The 22,070-nt window shown below is 39.5% G+C and overlaps 1 protein-coding gene across 2 annotated transcripts in view; it reads left to right on the top strand.

Moving 5' to 3' along the window:
* Positions 1-828: 828 nt before the first annotated feature.
* LOC123864287 (NAD(P) transhydrogenase, mitochondrial-like) overlaps positions 829-22,070 on the top strand; it is a 22,480-nt gene continuing 1,238 nt past the window's right edge. The window contains exons 1-21 of one of the 2 annotated variants that reach the window (XM_045904611.1): positions 829-1,160; positions 3,762-3,945; positions 4,214-4,368; positions 4,452-4,592; positions 4,935-5,057; positions 5,645-5,832; positions 8,664-8,819; positions 9,210-9,414; positions 10,060-10,266; positions 10,878-10,958; positions 11,476-11,621; positions 12,011-12,099; positions 12,379-12,463; positions 17,170-17,283; positions 18,170-18,336; positions 18,740-18,877; positions 19,322-19,539; positions 19,985-20,136; positions 20,576-20,729; positions 21,139-21,243; positions 21,735-21,854. In XM_045904611.1, coding sequence (XP_045760567.1) covers positions 3,785-3,945; positions 4,214-4,368; positions 4,452-4,592; positions 4,935-5,057; positions 5,645-5,832; positions 8,664-8,819; positions 9,210-9,414; positions 10,060-10,266; positions 10,878-10,958; positions 11,476-11,621; positions 12,011-12,099; positions 12,379-12,463; positions 17,170-17,283; positions 18,170-18,336; positions 18,740-18,877; positions 19,322-19,539; positions 19,985-20,136; positions 20,576-20,729; positions 21,139-21,243; positions 21,735-21,854 — 2,905 coding nt within the window. In that variant the 5' untranslated portion in view covers positions 829-1,160; positions 3,762-3,784. Of the gene's footprint in view, positions 1,161-3,761; positions 3,946-4,213; positions 4,369-4,451; positions 4,593-4,934; positions 5,058-5,644; positions 5,833-8,654; positions 8,820-9,209; positions 9,415-10,059; positions 10,267-10,877; positions 10,959-11,475; positions 11,622-12,010; positions 12,100-12,378; positions 12,464-17,169; positions 17,284-18,169; positions 18,337-18,739; positions 18,878-19,321; positions 19,540-19,984; positions 20,137-20,575; positions 20,730-21,138; positions 21,244-21,734; positions 21,855-22,070 lie in introns of both variants that reach the window. The other variant, XM_045904610.1, reaches the window with a different exon arrangement.

Raw genomic sequence — 22,070 nt, 5'->3', positions numbered from 1 at the left:
CTCGAGACTCGAGAGGAGTTTTGTTTGCAAATTATGAGGTTCGCACTTTGCGGTTCGAATCTGTTACACTTATATGTATTCTTGAGTTCATAAATAGTTAATTTTCATAATTCTGAATTCTGATGTTGCCGGCATTTGTTATAAAAAATTGCATGAACTCATCATTTTTATAGAGAATTTAAAAAAAATAAGCTATCATATGAGGTATAGGGATTTCATGAGCTATTTCTATTTTTACCCGAGACTGCGGCAAAGCCAAAAGGAAAGGTTATGATTTTAGCAGTCTATTTATGTAACTATGTATGTTTGTATCCAGATTCTGTGTGTTCCACCGTAGCGCCTAAATTACTGGACCGATTTTGATGAATGAGGTGTCAATCAATTCGCCGGAAAGATCCGGGTGACATAGGCTACATTTTATACAAAAAATTGACCTAACGGATTTTACATGAAAAAAAGTGAGAGTCTCCAATTTTTTTTTTTTTTGCTATTGTATCGACTGGGGTGTCAAACGAAGGAGAAGAAAATTCTGAGTTCATAAACGTAAATGTACTACAACATTAAAATATACCAAGCGACAGAAAAACAATTTTACTAGAATATTTCAGCATTTATTAGGACGATCGCAGTTAGGTTTTCGTTTTCAACTTTATCTTGTTGCAGTGAAAATTACATTTTTAATTTTATTTTTTTATATAATGACAGACAGCGGCGTCGGGTGCTGGTTTTAAGAAACCCCAGGTCATGGTCCGGTGATTGCTTGTTGTTATTTAATTGACTCGTTCAAAAAGTGTGAGAAAAACACACCAGAGAATGGAATATAATATTGGACGTTTCATCGCTTTTGTAAGGTCTGTTTTCGTTTTAATCTTTGACAGAGTGAGAGCGAACGAGCCGGGCGGCAGGCAACGACACCAGGCGCGGGTGGCCGGCTCATTCGTCCTTCGGTGCAATAATAATATTCTGTGCTTTTTGTACAGTTTGGCTGCCTCGTTTGTCTGATGTTCCGTTGCTCTGCTCGTCGTGTGCTCGTAATCAACACGTTCTGCTCACGTCAATAATTATTTAAGTGCTCAAAATTCATTGTGTGATCTACTTTTGTGTTATTAAAATCAACAGTTTTGCAAATGTTAAATTGATTTCAAAAACGAAACGTAAAGGTAAGAATTTACTCACAGTATCTTATTAACGTTGATTTTAGATTTTATGAAAACAAAAGGGAGAGTTATGAATTAAAAAATTCTTACTACAATATTTAAAGTCTCAGGAACCTAATTCAAAATTTATAGCATTTATTTTAGCGTGAGAATCTTGCGTACGTAGATACTCAGTAAATAGTTCCTACCTACGTATGTATTAAACAGTAAACTACTACGTATCCACTTCCGTGCCCACGATTTCGTCCACGGCACGGATTGTATCGAACTTAATCGAAATTATATGGATCGAACGGTCCATATAAGTGGTATATCAGTACTGAAAGTCGGAAAAAATAAGCCCATTTAACTAATAAAAGGTACGTTTGAATGTACTCATTTTGAAAAGAACTTGTATTACCTGTCTATCCCCAATACACCCTTTTAGGGTCGAACCGCACTAAACTCTATTACAATCAACGGTGAACGACCGGAAAAAAAAAGCTGCAGTAGGTACAGTGTATTTGAGAAGAGCCGTGACGCGCTGTCCCTCTGTAGTGCGGTTCTAGCTTTAGCTTTAGTGTATGTGTACATGCTTTTTAATGTAACGTATATTCTATTGTAACTTTTATTTTGTATATGGGTTTTTTTATGCCTTACGATAAAAACCATTATTATTAATTCAGTCCGGCCGCATATTATTATTATCAGATAATCTGTCAGAAAAAATTCTGAAGAAGACACTTGCTCATACAATCTGTAATTTATCTAATCTTTTCTCTTGTGGTCTAGTCTAGGCCTTATAGACTGCAGGCATGCTTAGGGTTTCAAATGGAGAACAAGTCCTCCTTTTCCAAAAGTTCTCCCGGGGTCCACCTTCATCTCCATAAGGTTCTCTATAAGGTCACAGAAAGAACTAAGAGTAACCAGTAATACACCCAGCTAAGTAGGTACGGTTTTGAAGATTTTTTATCACTCTTTTCTTCTCACTGACAATCTGTGATCTAATTACACATAGATACCTACTTATTTATTTCTGAAAATTATGTAGGATAAACATTACAAACATCCTTATATTTCCTTTTTTCTTAAATCTTCCTTTTTGCAAAGTAGGTAAGTAGGTATACAAATAGGCTCTCTTTTCTATTTTTTAATCTGGCAAATGGCAGATCTATAGATTTTGCCCGATCAGACGTACGCTTCTGATGTTCGTGCGAAAGAAAGTTTTCTGATAGAAAAATCGATGACATGGGGCCCGGGGCGCCGAACGGCACTGCAAGTCTGCCCCTACTTTATATCTTACTAGCTGTCGCCTGCGACTTCGTCCGCGTCCCGCTGGAACTGTCTTTCCCGTGGATTTCCCAAAAAAAAATCTTTTATACAAACCTTGTCCTGACAATTACAAACGTAACAAAAAAATAAATTATCCAATTTGGTCCAGCCGTTCAGAAGTTACGCGTAGTTACATACATACATTTCGGCGATTAATTTTTATTTAAATATTAGTTATTATTATTACTTAGATTAAACCCTGCAGACGACTCAATTTTGTCGAATCGGACGTGTGGTTCTGATATTCGCAGACTAATCATTTTGAACATCAGAAGCGTAGGTAGGTCTGGCGATAGAAAGTTTTCTTATAGACAATTTATGAAACTAAGCGGCCGGCCTTGTTCATGAATAAAATGGTACTGTAAGTATCTAATCTGCGTATAAACCGTGGAAACAGTATACCGCGGGGAAAAAAATTGCACAATTTACGATGCAAAGAAATATCATATGCATCAAATTATGTGGCTTCATATTCCCTTAGCCACAAATTAATACCGATCGAACGATCCACCCGCATTGAACAGTCGAAAAACTCGAAACTTCTTTTCATTACTTATCATGCGGCCTTATCTTGGGGCGTTTCCGCACAGTACACCAATTACGAACCTAGCTATTCATGTCGTGCTGAATTAAATCGCGAAATATTATGTAACCGACGACCTCTCTGGCACAGTAGTAAGCGGTATGGTTTTATAAGCGGGTCACATTGACACATGTGGTCAATAAATAATCGGCAGTCGCACTCTGGGGATTTATAATTACTAAATTGTTTCTGGTTTGATAGGAGGCTTGAGCTGGGGCTCATTACCACCCTATCATCAAAGCCATATCGCCAAATAGTTTAGCGTTCCGGTACGATGCTGCGCAGAAACCTATTAGTGGTATGGGTAAAACTGCCATACGCCTTTCGGGTTGCCCCGCTTCCATCTTAGGAAACCAGGCTGACTTGTACTCGTATCTGAAAAATAATAATAACCACAGTAAAAAAGTCGAAAATGATCGAACTAGGAACATTTTCGACCGCGGCTGTCACTTTCTGAACTGTACGTAACTATTACAGCCAGGCTTAGGCCAGCAAGCCAAATCAAACGACTTGATCAGACACCAAGCCGGCCCCGAACCTCCTTCCTCACATTCTTATATAAGTAGGTTGAATTTTAATTTTGGCAATTTGCGTTATTGGCGTCGTTGTGCGCCTAAACGACTGAACACCGTCAGAGACCTCTGAATTAAGAGTCCATTGACCGTTATATGTAATGAATTTACTTATAAGTAATAAGTACCTCTCTTTAGATAAACAGTGAGCAATATTCAAAATGTGCGGCTGCGTGAGAGTTCTCCGCATTGGCAAGCCGCTACCCAAAGCATGGCAACGAAGACTGTTCAGCTCATCCTCAACACCACCACCCGTTCAAGGAGTCCCATACACTAAACTTAGTGTCGGAGTACCGAAGGAAATATGGCAGGATGAACGGAGGTTCGTCACATTCAAATTATATTTATATATGCAACATAAAATATCTACCTACCCACCAAAAATAATTACAGATTGACGCAAGGAAAAACTTCTGTTGTTATCTAATACTGCGTAGTTATTGTAGTCAATCAAGCATTCTATTGCATTGATTAATATCATTAAAGATAGCAGCATACGTTCTGTTCCATAGTGAAAATTGCCAGACATTTCTACACAATGTTATTGACATCTATTGATGTATACTTTTCGTTTAATTTTATGTTTCTAGGGTAGCAGTTGTACCGGCAGTAGTTAGTAAATTAGTAAAAAAGGGATTTAGCGTTAATATCGAAGAAAATGCCGGAGTACTAGCAAATTTTCCAAACAAGACTTATGAAGAGGCTGGCGCGAAAATCACTACGTTAAAGGATACCTATCAATCAAGTAAACACAAATATTCTGTATCTGATATATTACTCTTGGTAAATAAATAAAGGCTGTCAATTTTCATGTTCTTTTTGTTGTAGATATAATTTTAAAAGTGAGACCGTTAGCTGAGAGTGAAGTTCAAAATGTAACTGAGGAATCTACGCTTATATCGTTCTTTTATCCGGCTCAAAATCAAAATCTAATACAAAAATTGGCAGCTAAGAAAATAAACGCATTTGGTAAGTTTTCATTGACAAATCACAACTACCCGTACCCTGATTTCTCGGTTGCATGAATTCCTAAACAACTAAATTAGATTCTATTATGTACTTAGTTATTAAATTGCTGTTTGTACTGATTTCAAAATAACTATGTAACTTGACAATAATTAGAAAGTACCCTAAGTAATCTTAGTACAGTGGTTCCATAGGAACCCTTCATGAGCGAGTCCAAGTCATACTTGACATTTTTTTAGCTTTTATAAATTGTTAGCTTTTGCCTTTTAGGAAAACCTGAATATTACTTGACCCTAATTTGTATTTTCCAAGTTTCTAACTGTGTATACTTGCTGCATTTTTCAGCAATGGACTGCATACCACGTATAAGTCGAGCGCAAGTATTCGACGCTCTGAGTTCTATGGCGAATGTGGCTGGATATCGAGCGGTCATCGAGGCAGCTGCACATTTTCCACGCTTTTTTTCTGGTATGAATATTCATAAATATAAGTCTCTACCTGCCATTAAATTCTTCATCTTCGTCCTAACACTCCTGGCAGAAGGATCGTGGTCACCACGAAGTAACGTCTTTGGGTTATGGGATGTTATGCGTCTCACGAGCATTCACCACTTCTCCCTGCTGGCCGATAGTCTTGTACACTCAAGCAAGGGACCGTCCACAGCAGACTTAGTATGGTCGATCCATGGCATGGGCGACCCTTCCTTCGTTAAATTAAATATGTTTGCTATCTCTGTATCACATCTAAATTTAAATCGGTTAAACAAATGGGCCTTGAAAAGCTAGGAGCTAGGCAGACACATATTGGAATCACACTAATATTATAAAGGTGAAAGTTTGCATGTATGTATGTTTGTTACTCTTTCACGCAAAAACTACTGGACGGATTTGGCTGAAATTTAGAATGGAAGTAGATTATACGCTCCATAAACACATGCTACTTTTTATCCCGGAAAATCAATGATCTCCACGGGATTTTTAAAAAGCCTATATCCACGCGGACAAAGTCGCCGGCGTCAGCTAGTTTATAAGATTAGTCTGGATTTATTTGTGTAGGTCAGATGACGGCAGCGGGTCGCGTGCCTCCGTGCCGTGTGCTGGTGATAGGCGGTGGGGTGGCCGGCCTGGCGGCGGCCGCGCAGGCTCGCTGCATGGGCGCCGCAGTGCGAGCCTTTGACACGCGTCCTGCTGTACGCGAGCAAATCGAGAGTCTGGGAGCGCAGTTCATCACAATGGATGTCAAAGTTAGTTTACGCCAAATTTAGTTTATTTTTAGGGTTCCGTATCTCCAGAGAAAAAAAGGAACCCTAATAGCATCACTTTGTTGATGGTCCCGTTGACCTAAAATCAAATCAGAATTGAAATTTGGCAGGTAGCGATGTCTTATAGTACAAGTACCGGATAAATCCGAAGACCGTGAAGTTGTGGTTAGGCATCACAAAAAAAAATTAAAGTGTTTTTTCTTGTAAGATGGTACAGAACCCTTCGTGTGCAACTCCGACTCGCACTTGGCCGATTTTTTGAGGATAGTAGGCAATATTTATTAGCGTTATCTACAATACATAGTTATGTAACAAAAAATACAATATTTTTATCATCACACATAGTTACAATCACATTCTTAGCATTAAATGTGGTAAATGGTAGTTGATAACAATTATTGCTATCGTTAGTATCAAACAAACCCCCGGCCCACCTTTTGATAGACATTAATAAGTAGGTATTATCAACAAATGTTCGTGATTTTATCTTCTACCTACTAGACTACCTACAAGCCTCGATTAATTTCTACTTGGCATTTATCAATTTACTTTGCAAAATTTTTACGAATAATATTAGGTACTTGAATGATGCTTTCAAAAATTATTTAGTACAAAGTAAAGTATTGATACATTCATATCAACACATTACTATAATTTGTGGATGCATTCGTATCAATTCATTACTTTATATCTCCAAGGTCTGTTTTATAACTCTAGTCAAACGTATGAGTTAAACAATTTGCATAATATATAATCTAGGTGGCAAATATTTATACAAAGAAGTGGAAATGTGTTAAATAAATGCCATACTTGTACCTAGTTATACCGATAGGTAGTTATACCGATTCGCGGAATTAAGTTAGTGTAGTGGCTAGCGCTCTCTCTGTTATAATATAATCCCATACAAATGATGATAGAACCAAAAATATCAGTGGGCGCTTATGATTTTGAGTCACCAACCAATCACAAACATGTTTTCAAAAAATATTCGAAATTCTATTTGAAAATGTCATTTGTGTGGTATTACGTAACAGAGAGAGCGATATAAGTACCTACTATTTTCTTTTCGTTGATAGAGTATGCATAGAGAATTTATTTTGTCTGTAATATTTACAGAAGCCTCTATTAACTCAAATTACTTATTTCAGACTTTTTCGCTTTGCAAACTTCGGAAATAAGATGGGGAATGTAATTTTTATTCAGTTTGCATTGTAAGTTGAAAATATGCCACTTGAAAATAAATTATATCAAATCTGTTTTGGCATGTAAAGATGCTCCTTTAGCTAAATGATTCCACCGAATCGCACTTTGAACTCTCCAATTAGGCCCGTTTAAAATGTTTTTTTTAATTTTTTCAATTGCAATAAAGTTGGGCAAGCATCATTTAGAATTACTCAGTCACTTAAAAAACTAATTAATATTACATATTAAGTAACAAGAAAATTATATTGTTGTTATATTGTATGGTTTACCTGGATGAGATCACTGTAGTGATTGTTAACATTTTTACTCTTCGTAATTTGGTTAAGTTTTTTTTAAATTATTAAATAAAGAAGTGGAAATGTGCAGACCGATCATATTATTGATAGGTGACGCAAATATTTTATGGCGTCATTTCTCAATAATCTCATTGACTTGCTGAACACATCTCCGCCAGTTAATCGGCACCATATGACTTCTCTTTATAACATTTTGGTACGGAACCCTAAAAATGCTAACAAGATAAGTGTTATCTTCTTGTTTCAAGTGAATTGTTATATAAATAATAATATTACCTAAGTAGATATTTCACAAAACTTAAGTATCTGTCTGATTTTTATATCTGAGAAAAGTTTATCTTTTTAACCTTGGCCAAAATACTTACCTACAGATTTTATTACAACATGCGTCAAGCTGTAAAGACTGTCACACGAATGCGAATATGAGATTATTTTCTTCTTCTCGTCTAGAATGAAAATAAGTACCACTTAGTAGGTACCTATAGGTAGTGTGCACAAAACACGCCAGTGTAGTAAGTAGGTAGTCCAATCTGAACGCGAGGTGTATGATTGTAGCTACAAAAAAACCGGCCAAGTGCCAGTCAGACTCGCGCATGGAGGGTTCCGTACTAGGGTATTTTTACCGACATTTTGCGCGATAAATCAAAAACTATTATGTATAAAAATAAACAAAAATCTGTTTTTGAATATACATATAAAGCCCTTTCATATGATAGCATGGTATAACTTTATCTTACTTTGAAAATTGAAACACATTTTTTTTTAAATGATGTAAACACAAATTCACGGTTTTCAGATTTATTCCTTTACTTGTGCTATAAGACCTACCTACCTGCCAAATTTCATGATTCTAGGTCAACGGGAAGATAGGTTTTCTTGACAGACACGACGGACGGACAGACAGACAACAAAGTGATCCTATAAGGGTTCCGTTTTCCTTTCGAGGTACGGAACCCTAAAAACAGATCTCAGCTTAGTTTGTGTATTTATACGACCTGCGCAAACCGCCATGGTCCAACTTCAGATTGGACTACTTGTTTTGCGCACTGTTGCAACTAATTTGTGTACCCATAAAAAACAGTAAATACTTATACTCTAAGCACAGCATTGCTGCTTGCCAAATCTGTAAACTTTTATAGGTCTAAAAGTAGTGCTACCTTTTTCGCAGTGAACTTTGTAATAGCATTAGCATAACAGTTGTTATAGCATTATTTTTAGAACATAGGAAGTCCCTGCCTTTTATAATATGTATGATATGCAATATTTAGATTAACTAGAATGTGGGTCTCTAATATTTTATTGTAGCATACCCAGGAAGAAGGAGCAGGCGCAGGCGGTTACGCCAAGGAGATGAGTGAAGAGTTCCTCAATGCTGAGCGAACATTGCTGGGCAAGGAAGCCAGGACATCTGACGTAGTTATAAGTACAGCCCTTATTCCTGGAAAACCTGCACCTGTGCTTATTTTAGAGGTAAGAGTTTTAGGCTGAGATCATAGAGCGAACTTTGACTTTGTTTAGACTTAAGACACTGTGGTTTAAAAGCAATCTTGTTTTAACTGAAAAAGTCTGAGCATAAAGAACAGTCCTGTCTACTCAGCACCCATTTTTTTGAAATGAAAACTTGTTTAGGTGCGTTATGCGTTTTTTGATTAAGTATAAAAAAGGTCTCGTTACCGACATGCTAATATTAATAGGTTCCGAGTGTCGATGAGTGTTAAAACTATACTAATTTATTTTTGATACAATACTTAAATTTGAAATTCCAGAAAAACCAGTGTAAAGCATAGTTTTAAAGTTTTCACTTCTGTCGGCAGTGCTCATTGACCACCCATTTTTTAAGAGATACTCATTCCTTTCTAGGATGCCGTGCGGGACATGGCACCCGGCAGCGTGATAGTGGACCTGGCAGCTGAAATGGGGGGCAATGTACAAACGACCACGAAGGGCAAGATCACAAAGGTGTATGACGTCACGCACATCGGCCTAACAGACTTGCCCAGCAGGATGCCCGCACACGCCTCCACACTGTACGCCAATAACATATCTGCCTTTCTGTTTAGTTTAGGTGAGTTAAAAAACTATTTAAAAAATTGCGCCGAATTAGGAACCTCCTTTTTTTGTAAAGCACTTATCTCATCGCCCACAATAAGCGAGAAACCAGTTGAGCTAAGAACTAGAAACGAGTTGGCGAGAACATGAAGCGATAGTTTTGTCGCTAGACTGTGAGCGAGTGTGCGAGTGTGACGTAAAACCTTTTTATCCCAATTAAATTCTAATAGATAAGCACCTACCTGTCCTTAACTACCTGCATATTATCTTAGCGATTATGCTGATACTTGGTAATAATCAATCAATTTAAGTAGGTATTTACGATAATTAAAATTTCTTTAGACCTAATAATATAAGAGACGCTTAAATATGATACGATAAAAAGATTTATATATTTCAACATAAAACAGCGATTTTCAAGTTACATAACTATTACTTGACATACATCCATAGGTACTAATATTATTTATGCGAAAGTGTGTCTGTCTGTCTGTTAGCTTCTAATGGCCCCTCTGTTCAACAGATTCTGATGACATTTGGTAAGTTAGCTTACATCCTGGGGACAGACATAGGCTACCCGGAAAATCAAAGAGTTCGCACGGGATTTTTGGGTCGACCAACTTTTGTTTCTTAATGCTATTTAGTACCTACTCTTTTTTAGGTAACAATGACCACTTTTACATCAACCTCGAGGACGAGGTGACCCGCGGCGCCATAGTGTTGAAAGCCGGTGAGCTGTTGTGGCCGCCGCCGCCCGCGCCCAGCATGCCGCCAGCAGAAACGCCGGTCAAAGCCACCGCTGCTGCCAAAGTTGAACCACCGAACCCCTTCAATGAAACTTTGAAGGACACCTTCCTATATTCTACGGGTAGGATTTCTTATTCCTTAAAACGTCAAATAGGCACCAGGTGCACTCTAACCTGCCACAACACTACTATTTGGTGTGATTGCAGCCAAGCGCAAGCAAATAATTCACATGTCATTCATGTGTCTTCGGGTTCGGCACCGAAATTTTTTACGAGCACGGATCATAAGCTTTACCGCATTAGGCGCAAGAGTTTTCTATAGGCATATCTGTCACACAGACAGACAACCAGCGCGCGCTTTCAGAAAGCCTTACTTAACTCTCTCTTAGGAAGACAAGTGTGCAACTGTATTGGCTCAAATAATTGGCGACAATATAAAGAAATTTGGACTTTAGTATTCCAATGTAGCTAATTCTGTTGTAGTCAATCTCTACTCAACTCAATCTCTAAACTAAACGAAAATGACAGATCAAATATATTGCTATCCTGTTCATAATGTTCCGCGCGGAAAGGCGTAGCGCTAGATAGCACCTGTCAATGCTTTGGAGATTGTGTACAACAGAATTAGCTACAGTTCACGTGTATTGAACGATTTAAAGTTGCCGTGTCTATAAATTATGCTCTAACCATGTTTTATAAATGCCTTATATATATATTTTTTGTTTATTTACAGGTTTAGCTAGTTTAATAGGACTCGGGATTGTGTCTCCGAACCCTGCATTTACAACTATGACGACGACACTCGCATTATCGGGTAAGTTCTCTGGTATATTAGTGTATTATCATCTATTAGATGATGCCCGCGACTTCGAGGTAAGTAGGTATATTACAATAACTTTGATTAAAGAAAGCCGATTCTTCCTTATGTTATAAACTTTCGTGTCAATCCTTTTTTGATCATCATGCTAGACGTAAAATCAAAGGTGCATGTCATATTAGGTAAAGCACAATTAAAATTTTGCTACTTTCTGGAAGAGACGAAAAACTGTTTTCATTTTGACACCTTTAATTTGGCAGCTTCTACATTAGGCAAAACAGTATAGCGGATTTGTACGGTGTTGTACCTACTGAAACTGTGTTCCTATAATTTTTTGAATAACGACTGATATTTGATTGAAATCGTTGAATCTGATAGGTAGATCGCGCGTAAAATCTGCATCCAACGGCACTGAAATCTCTTAATCGCCTAATTCTGACTTGAGCGGTATTGTTAACTAACCGCTGAGATGTAACTTTATGTGGCCTGTTTGTAAACTAACCGTTTCTTACAGGTGTGGTAGGCTATCACACAGTATGGGGCGTAGTGCCGGCTTTGCACTCCCCCCTGATGTCCGTGACCAACGCAGTATCCGGCATCACTGCTGTGGGCGGACTGTTACTGATGGGCGGCGGTTATGTGCCTGAGACCCCTGTACAGGTAAAGTTAGTGCTTTTAGATACTATACCAATATACCCAATCCCATACTAATTTCAAAACTCATCATCAACCCATTGCCGACTCACGACACGCACGGCACGGGTCTCCTCTCATAGGGGCGGTTATATATGTTGGTTTTGAATGTTAGTTATAACATTCAACTATTCAAAAAATAATCTATTCTATAGATAGATTTAGTTGAATGAATAACCAATAGACTAATAAGGTATAATGGTCAAACAATCTTCTAGATTAGCGCGCTCCATCTTAGGCTGCAACATCACTTGCCAGCAGGTCTGAATGCAGCCAAGCGCTAGTCAAAAAATTTAAAAAAGAAAACCTGTAAATGTTTGTTTGAAAGAACAATAACTGATTTTCTTATTTTTCAGTGGTTAGCCAGTACTGCAGCACTCATCTCATTTGTTAACGTGTTCGGTGGATTTTTAGTCACACAGCGCATGTTGGATATGTTCAAACGGTGAGATATCTACATAATAAAACTATATTTGTATGTATATATAGTAGTAGTCACTAGTAAAACGTCACAATCCCTTCAAATGCTTTCAAATGACCGCTGATATTTTAACCCGAAGGTCACTTGGTAGGTAACATTTGACCTCCTACTCTACTACAGTCCCCTGAAGGGATGGTCATTTTTCACCTTTGACGAGAGAAATCTAAAATTCAAAATTTTGCATATTTCTTGTAAAACCTACCTACTAATGAATAAAACTAATACTATTATACTTTTGTTCAGGCCAGGAGACCCACCAGAATACGGCTACCTGTACGCCATTCCTGCCGCAGCGCTGCTTGGGGGATACCTAACTACCGCAATGCAGGTAACAAAAATACCGAACAAATTGTTGTATAGAAGTGGGTATTATGAAAATAAATATAATAAAGTTCAGTTCCCATCATGTACTCGTTTGATTTACATCATGGTGGCATCGGTGAATGTAATTAAATAATAATTGGGCGTGTAGAACTGTGTAATGTACGTTAAGATAAGTTTTGGATGCAGTGTGCAGTGATAAGTAAATAATAAAAATGGAACACGCGAGGCCACCAGCGGAATTGTGCCTGGAAGGTGGGCCGGCGTGCCGTGCAACCGCGTGGCGAAAATGGCGGCAGCAGTTTTATGTATTTTTAAAAGCGGCCGGCGTTCACAAGGAATCTACGGATGTGCAGGCCAGCCTACTAGTAAACTTGATAGGATCGGAGGGTTATGATATTTATACGACGTTCAAATACACAAAAGAAGAAAATCGTGAAGATATTGATACATTGGTAAAAAAATTCAACGAACACTTTGGCACGAAACAAAACACAACTATGGTACGTTTCAAGTTCTTTACCCGAAATCAAGAATCTGGCGAGTCGATCGACGAATACGTGACGGCCTTGAAAATTTTATCAGAACATTGTGAATTCGAGCATTTAGAGGAAGGCCTTATTCGTGATCGAATAGTTTGCGGCGTATTGGATAGCAGAGTACGAGATAGATTATTGAGGTCAGAAGAGTTAACTTTGCAAAGTGCTCTTAAGATATGCCGGGCTAATGAGATGTCGATTGAAGAGAAACAGAACATCGAAGGCACCAAGGCGAAGGCTGAGGAGGCGTGTGCGTCATCATCATCGACGTCAGTGGACGTGATACGAGGCGGTCGCGCAGGCGCGGGCGGCGCGGCGCCGCCGCCGTGGGCTCGGCGCGGGCGCGTCCCGGCGCGCGGCGGCCGCGGCGCGCGGAGCGCTGTGGCTCGCGCTCCTCCTCGCGGCTCCTCGACGGACGTGGCGTCGCGGCGTTGTAAAAAATGTGGCGGATTTCAGTGCGATGGTGGTTATTATTGCCCGGCGCGCGAGGCTATCTGTTTTTTATGTCGATCTATCGGGCATTTTCGAAACGTCTGTGCTTTAAATTCACGAAAGAATGTGTACCAAATAGTGGAAAACAGTGATACGGATGAGGAATCGTATGATATCTGGACAATCGACGGTGACTTAACGTGTAAGGACAGGAACAGATGGTATGAAACTTTACAATTATTTAATAGTGTTCAAACGGAAAAATTCAAACTCGATACTGGATCGGATCTTAACGTTATATCTTTAGAAAAATATAAACAACTAGGTTTTCAGTTATCATCCTTACAACAAAATAACGTTCGGGCCCAATCCTTTTGTGGTTCTAAAATACCTATACTGGGATCGTGTTATATTTCTTGGATGTATAAAAATAGCATATATAATCTTCAATTTTGCATTTGTAAATATGACTGTGAGAGTGTATTAGGTAAATATGCTTGTGAGGAGTTAGGTATTGTTAAACGTGTGTTCACTATTAATATAGATAAATATGCTGATTTATTTAAAGGATTAGGTAAACTGCCAGGCGAGTACAAGATTATTATTGATTCAGGAGTACAACCGTCGGTCTGTCCCGTCAGAAAAATACCTATCGGTGTTCGTGATAAGTTAAAAGTGGAACTAAAGCGCATGGAAGATATGGGTGTTATAAGGAAAGTATCGCATCCTACCGATTGGGTGAACGCGATAGTAGTAGTAGCCAAGAAAAATGGTAGTAGTATACGTGTTTGTCTCGATCCGAGACCGCTAAACCGGGCGGTGCGGCGCGCGCATTACCCGCTGCCTACACTCACGGAAATAGCCGCCAAGCTACAGGGTGCGCGATATTTCAGCAAGCTAGATGCTCGTTCGGGTTACTGGATGATTCAGATTGATGATGAGAGCGCAGATCTATGCACGTTCGGAACACCTTTTGGACGATATCAGTTTTTACGCTTACCTTACGGAATTAATTGCGCTTCGGAGGTGTTTCACGCTCGTGTGCGGCAACTCCTGGAAGATCTGGAGGGCGTAGATTCGTTCGTGGATGATATCATCGTATGGGGTACGACTAAGGCGCAGCACGATGACAGACTAAAATGTTTATTAGAAAGGGCGAGGCAAGTAGGTATAAAATTTAATAGAGAAAAATGTGAGTTTAGCGTTCAGGAAGTGAGTTATCTGGGGCACACGTTTAGCTCGGAGGGCATGTCAATCGACAAAAGCAAGCTAAAGGCTATCGAAGAAATGCCTATGCCCCAAAATAGGTCTGCCTTAGAACGGTTTTTAGGCATGGTTAACTACTTGTCCAAATTTATTACGAATTACTCAGAGTTAGCGTCACCTCTGCGCAGTTTATTGAAAAAAGACGTAGTGTGGCGTTGGGAAGAGGCGCATGATAACGCCGTGCGTGAACTGAAGCGAAAGTTATGCGCAGCGCCCGTGCTGGCGCTGTACTCGCCGCGCGAGCCCGTGCTGCTGTCCGTGGACGCCAGCTCGCACGCGCTGGGCGCGGTGCTGCTGCAGGCGGGCCGCCCCGTGGAATTCGCGTCCTGCACTCTCACCGACACGCAAACCAGGTATGCGCAAATAGAAAAGGAGTTGCTTGCCATTGTATTTGCTCTAGAGCGATTTCATCAGTATCTGTACGGCCGGGGTGACATCACGGTCGAAACAGATCATAAGCCCTTAGAAGCCCTGTTTAATAAACCGTTAGACGCGGTGCCTGCGCGTTTGCAGCGCATGATGCTACGAATTCAAGGTTATAACTTTAAAGTGGTATATAAGCCAGGGAAATATATGTTCGTTGCGGACACTCTGTCGCGCGCTCCGCTGCCGGAGCTGATGAGCAGTAACGTCTCGGTTGAAGTCGAGGCGCATTCCTGTTTTGTAATTAATAACGTCCGATTTAGTGATGAAAAAATTAAATTAGTTAAAAAAGGCGTCGAGTCGGATAAGGAATGCCAAACTATTATCAAGTACATAAAAGATGGGTGGCCAGTAAATAAATATGATGCCGATGAATGTGTGCGGCACTTATGGTCATACAGAGAAAGTTTTGAATATATAGATAATATTATTTTAAAAGATAATTTAGTTTACATACCCCGAAGCCTTCGTACAGAAATGATAAACCGTGTTCATGAAGGTCACATGGGCATCGATCGGTGCAAGCGGCGCGCTCGATTGGTAATGTTTTGGCCGGGCATGGCGCGCGACGTGGAGCGCGCGGTGCGCCGGTGTGCGACGTGCGCGCAGCACGCGCCGCGACCCTCGCGAGAACCCATGATACCGCACGAGATACCAGATATTCCGTGGTCGAAGGTAGGTTCGGATATTTTTCAGTATCGAAATAAAAACTTTTTAATTCTCGTAGATTATTTTTCAAACTTTATAGAAGTCAGTTCGCTCAGTAGTATAGGAAGCAAGGCGGTCATACAAGCTATGAAGGATCAGTTCGCCAGGCATGGCATTCCAGTTCAATTGGTCACTGACAACGGCCCGGCGTATTGCTCAAGGGAATTTGCCGATTTCCGAACAAAATGGGGGTTTTCTCATATCACTACGTCACCCAACTATCCTCAAGCTAACGGCCGAAGTGAAAAAAGCGTACGAACTATTAAAAATATGTTAATTAAAGCAACTAATTCGGGATCAGACTTTCACTTGGGACTGCTGAACTTTAGAGCATGTCCACGCGATGGAGTAAGCTCTCCAGCTGAACTGCTCATGGGGCGCAGATTAAATACCAGGCTTCCAGCGCATGAGCGATCTCTTAGACCCCAGCGTGATAACACCGCGGATTACCAAAGCATCTTAGGTAAGCAGGTTAAGAGTAAAACTTATTACGATCAGCATTCGCGAGTTTTGCCCGAACTAGTACCGGGACAGAGTGTAGTTATGGTTGATGAAGGCAAACGGAAGCATGCCGTAGTACAAAGTGCAGCGCCTCAACCGCGCTCGTACTTCGTCAAGGACAATGTGTCCGGGAGACGTTACAGACGAAATAGACGTCATTTACTACTCATGCCTCCAGTTGAAACTCGCGCAACGGAGGAAGATAAGTGGAGTGACGCAGAAGGCGACAATCATAATACACCTCAGGATACTCATCCTACTGCTACTACTACCGCGGAAACCCTTACGGTCTATGATAATGAGAGTATGCCAAATAATGAAAATAAAATAGCAGCACGCAGACCGGCGGCTGTCAAGGCTCGCATGAATTTAAAATATTTAAAATGATTATTTATTAATTAAATAGGTACAATTCATTACAGCTAGATTAATTCTAATATATAAACAATATGCATGTATAATTAATTTTTATTTTTAGTAAGTAGTATGTAATGTTTAAATATTTTAATTAATTAATGTTTTAATAATTTACTTAATGTTAAATTGGATTACGTATATTAATGTATACCTAATTTCAGTCTTAAGTTTCTCTATTGATCAATTAATAATATTGTAAGAATATATTGTGTTCTTAACTTTATAAAAATAAGGGGAAAGATGTTGTATAGAAGTGGGTATTATGAAAATAAATATAATAAAGTTCAGTTCCCATCATGTACTCGTTTGATTTACATCACAAATAACACACTAAGGACATTAACAAGTCCTTGAGATAATCGGGACCTGTAGATGGGTCGCTCAGATGCTATTTAGTGTCAAATAAAATTCAAGTGTTTTTCCTCAGGGATATCCTGAAGTACACCAAATGGCATACCTCGCTTCATCATTGTGTTGCGTCGGCGCTTTGGCCGGCCTCAGTTCGCAGACCACTGCGCGTAAAGGAAATTATCTCGGAATGGTAAGATTTTATAATGAATTGGTAGATTTTAAGTGGTACCTGAGGGTATCTCTTATAATAGAAAAATTTCTGTTTCAGTTGCAAAATTATAATTTCTAATCTACATAACAAAGCTATCACCGAGATTTAGTGCCTATAACATCATCTCATTTAACAACTGACGTTAGCGAATTGAATATTTGAGTTTGACATTTAATTATTAGTAACTTTTTGTTACTAACAATTCACTGCACTGTCAGTAGGTTGCTAATACAGACTAAGCCTAGAGGTCAATAAAGTAGTATCTAGTGATATCTTCTTCTTCTTCTTGGAACATAATGAGGAAGGCCTCTTTATCTAGTTAATTTAGTTTAGAGATTTGTATGCAAACTGATATAGCATAGGTATAAAGTTTATTCGTCAGTGCATCCGATGATTAGAAAAGGCATTCATAAAGCTAAGACGTAGCTAAAAGACTCGACCCAAGTCCCGCTCATTGTAATCTTGATGACATTAGCTCAATCTTTTGATCATTGTAAAGGCATTGAGACATTGAAGACCTTATAGAACATTATTCCTGCACCAAAATTGACGTAACTTCAATTGCACCTATAGTTTTCCTTTATCTTAATTTTTTAATATCAAATATTATTTTGAAATATGTTTTGATTTATAAAAGGTGTAGTAGTAATGTCCCCGTCTGCTGTAACGGCCATTCATGATAAATGTTGTAAAGCCAAAACAGTTACTAAGCCGTTACAGTACAAATGATGTTGAACGTGGCCACTTGGGTTTTCGCTCGTCTTACCGTGCTGATTCTTTAGTAATATGAGGTTGCACTACTTGTTACCACGAAATATCTATTCTATATTTAAAAGCTAGGCTTCAAATAGTCGTTTTCATACAGATTGGTGTTACGGGAGGAATTGCGGCTACATTGGGGATGCTGACGCCCAGCGCAGAAGTGTTGGCGCAAATGCTTGGCGTGGCCGGCATCGGAGGCCTTATTGGAAGCGTTATAGCTAAGAAGATCGAGATAACCGACTTGCCTCAACTTGTAGCTGGTTTCCACAGGTAAATTCAGTTAATGCACTGAGACAATGTTTTCTATCCTTGGCCTTACCCAGTTGATTCATACCAGCCACTTTCTTTTTCATTTCTCAATTAAAAGCAAATAAGTGATACGCACAACATACTCAACATACTAGAAAACGTCATAAGCTGGTTTAAGCATCATATCGTTTATGCAAAGTGAAGAAATCCTTTGTGGAGTCAAAGTAAATGCTTTTAGAAGATGATTCCGAAAGAGTTCTCTGATTTACCATTGCATTTTAAACTCCGCATCAAAAACAATTGCCTTATTAGCGGATATGGCATCTTCTTGATAGTTAGCGATTTTTTTGTAAACAGAAGATTCAAAAGTTTCTAAATAAAAATGTATTAAGTATGTCTTCATATAATAATGTTAATTCCGCAGTTTGGTAGGCATGGCGGCAGTACTGACGTGCGTGGCGACGTACATGCACGACTTCCCCGCCATGGCGCTCGACCCCACGGCGACCACGCTCAAGACATCGCTCTTCCTCGGCACTTACATAGGAGGCATCACATTCACGTAAGTGGGACATTTTTTTTTAATACATAATGGATCACACTATGCTGTGCGATGACGTAACACGTCATGGATGGTCCATGTCTCAAAAGCAACTCTCCATCGCGTCGGGAGGTGATCTCTAGACCCTAGGCATAACCTCATGAATTGAATTTTAAGAATTTTAATCGCAGATAATGGGGGGAGGGGGAGCTTCTTAAGGGCCTATAGATGATGTGACGTTGGGGGGGGGACAGCTTCCTAAAGGAATAGCCTTCCCCTCATGACATTAGAAATCGGGGGCCTGCTGTGCAGAGTTTATAGATGTGTACTGCCCTAACAAGATAGGATGCAATGTCGGTCATGATTTGATCATCGGGGTGGTTACAGACGTGCTTATGGGGTCTTTTATCGGGGGGTCATTACGATCTGGGGAGTTGGCAAACTGATTAAAACCTCTATTTATAGCGGTTCACTGGTCGCGTACGGGAAGCTGCAAGGCACACTGTCATCAGCGCCACTGCTGCTGCCGGGTAGACATGCGATCAACGCTGGCTTACTGGCGGGCTCCTTAGGCTGCGGCGGCGCTTTGATCGCGTTCCCTGAGGCTCCTGGGCTGCCTCTGCTGTCCGCTGCTGCCATACTGAGTGGCATTCAGGGACTGACCTTGACCGCTGCTATTGGAGGTAAGGAAAATGTATTGTTTATGTAAATGTAAGAATTTCAGCTTCCCAATTCATATGATCAATATATTTTGAATAAGATTAAATATTGTATCGAAATAACAAACACACGTAAACATTACATTATAAAACGGCGCCACAAATGGCGACCTTTTGGACAAGGTCTGACGAAATCACGAACACATTGTTAATGATAAATATACACTTTTATTAAACCCTTACATTTATTAAAACTTTATATTCCTACGTCTTACAACTACGTCAAATTGTCTCCGAATCCCGAAGAATCCCTAATATTTTTCGGGGTAAAAACTATCCTATATGTTAACCCAAAATATCAACTACAACTGTTGAGAGACATTAGGTTAACATGTAGGGTGTATGTAAGTAAGTTTTAAGTATCATGCGTAAATAGCACATCAGATATTTTGAGCCATTTGTGTCGTAGGTGCGGACATGCCAGTGGTTATAACCGTGCTGAACAGCTACTCTGGTTGGGCGCTGTGTGCGGAGGGCTTCATGCTCAATAACTCACTGATGACCATCGTCGGCGCGCTCATCGGTAGCTCGGGAGCTATCCTCTCTTACATCATGTGCAAGGTAATATAAATTTGTATAGTGCGTAAACGTATGAATACTGGTCTTACGAATTGAGCGTGCACATTTCATACGTTTTCTTCCGTCAAATAGGCAGTATCTGGTGACAAATAAAATCTATATCCTCAAAATAATTCTCTTCTTTTATCTCATAAACATTTGTGTCCGTTAACAAAGTCAATCAATTTTTCCACATCAATGCACGAATGTGTATTTAAAATATATGAGTATGAGTACGACTAATTCGTACCCAATCGGCGCGCCTCAATAGTACTTGGAAGGTCGAGATTGTTCGTGCGTATTCGCACGAATCAAATTCGTTTGAAAACACATCATAAATGCAGTCGACCTTAAAGTTCAACTAGAGCCGTAGTCGTCGTTGCTATTTCAGGACAACACTTGTTTTAAATATTCGTTTAAACGATGCCAACCCTGGTTATAGGCCATGAACCGTTCGCTGCCGAACGTTATCCTGGGCGGCTACGGTGTGATCACGGGCGGCTCGGCGCGGCCAGCGGGCGCCACTCACACCGAACTGAACGTGGACTCTGTCGCAGACCTCATCGAGCGCGCCTCCTCCATTATCATCACTCCTGGTAACTTATATTATACTAACCCTTTGAAGTAATAGTCAACAACATATAACAGCTCAAATCTTTATACTCGTAAATGGCTGCTAACAGAACAGCTATTGTTACATAACACAGATGTCTTAAAGTATCGAGTGCCATAGATTATAAGCTCAATTTTCCTTTGAAATTAGTAAATTCTAATGCTGTAATAATATCAGCCATCTTATCAAAGAAACTTTATTTTCAACCGTGGGTAAAGGCATTAGAGATGGGTATTATTGCTACTTTTAAATCATTTTCATTTGGTGATTTCCCCCTCTATGAATACATTATGTCGTCAAAAGTGCGAAGTATTTTCATAGTTTTCCCCTATTTCACATAATCTTTAGGTCACATGACCTTAATTGAAATAATATAATATTTTATTTTCTAGGTTACGGATTATGCGTAGCCAAAGCTCAATATCCGATCGCTGAATTAGTGGACTACCTCAAGGGCATCGGCAAGAAAGTGCGTTTTGCTATACATCCCGTTGCAGGTAAGGAACATTGCTTTAAGGAAATAGTGACCCATCATCATCATTCTCAGTACTAGCCCGGTGTTAGGAAGTGAATGAATGAATTTTGAATATGGTAATCACTTGGGGGGCAATTTAGAAAATTAAAAAAAAAAGTTTCGCAAACTGATTTTATAATTTTGAAATAAAAAGTTAGTTCAGAAAGATGAAATTTTGTAATAAAAAAATTTGAGTAAAAAATAGTTCTTTACTTATGGATTACAGTAAAACTTGTAGTAGTAGATTAACTTATGGCAGCAAGCTGTGACTTTATGAAAAAGGACCCGGATGGTTTCGAAACTAGTCGGGCTAACATCGACGAAATACGTGAGTATAGCTTGTACTGTATCTGTATACTTAAAACTTATGGTCTTAAAATAGCTTAGAAAATCTCTCAAAATGGTGTGTACAAACCGACACATTCACCGAACGGAATCGTCTTCAACTCGCACTCATCCGGTTTTCTGTTTTAGGGCGCATGCCTGGTCAGTTGAACGTGCTACTGGCTGAAGCGGGGGTGCCGTATGATGACGTCTTGGAAATGGAGGAGATCAATGAAGACTTCCCCGAAACCGACCTTGTGCTTGTTATTGGTATGTTGGATAGATAAACTTATACCTCACAATCACTTCCGATCGGGTGACAGTAATGTTACCTATTCTGAGTGCAACTATAAATTTTAGACTATTAGCATCTTGCTTTTTCCAATGTAATAAGAAAAGGACAGACAAACTTAATTTAATTTACAACTGTCAAACTTCTTGACTTGAGGTGCCAGTCGTGAGCCTATTGTTTAAATTTATAGAGGC

Source organism: Maniola jurtina, chromosome 4 (assembly GCF_905333055.1).
Source record: "Maniola jurtina chromosome 4, ilManJurt1.1, whole genome shotgun sequence".
Classification (NCBI taxonomy): Eukaryota; Metazoa; Arthropoda; class Insecta; order Lepidoptera; family Nymphalidae; genus Maniola; species Maniola jurtina.
Note: the sequence above shows the minus strand (reverse complement) of the source record. Positions and strands in the feature narration are given on the sequence as shown.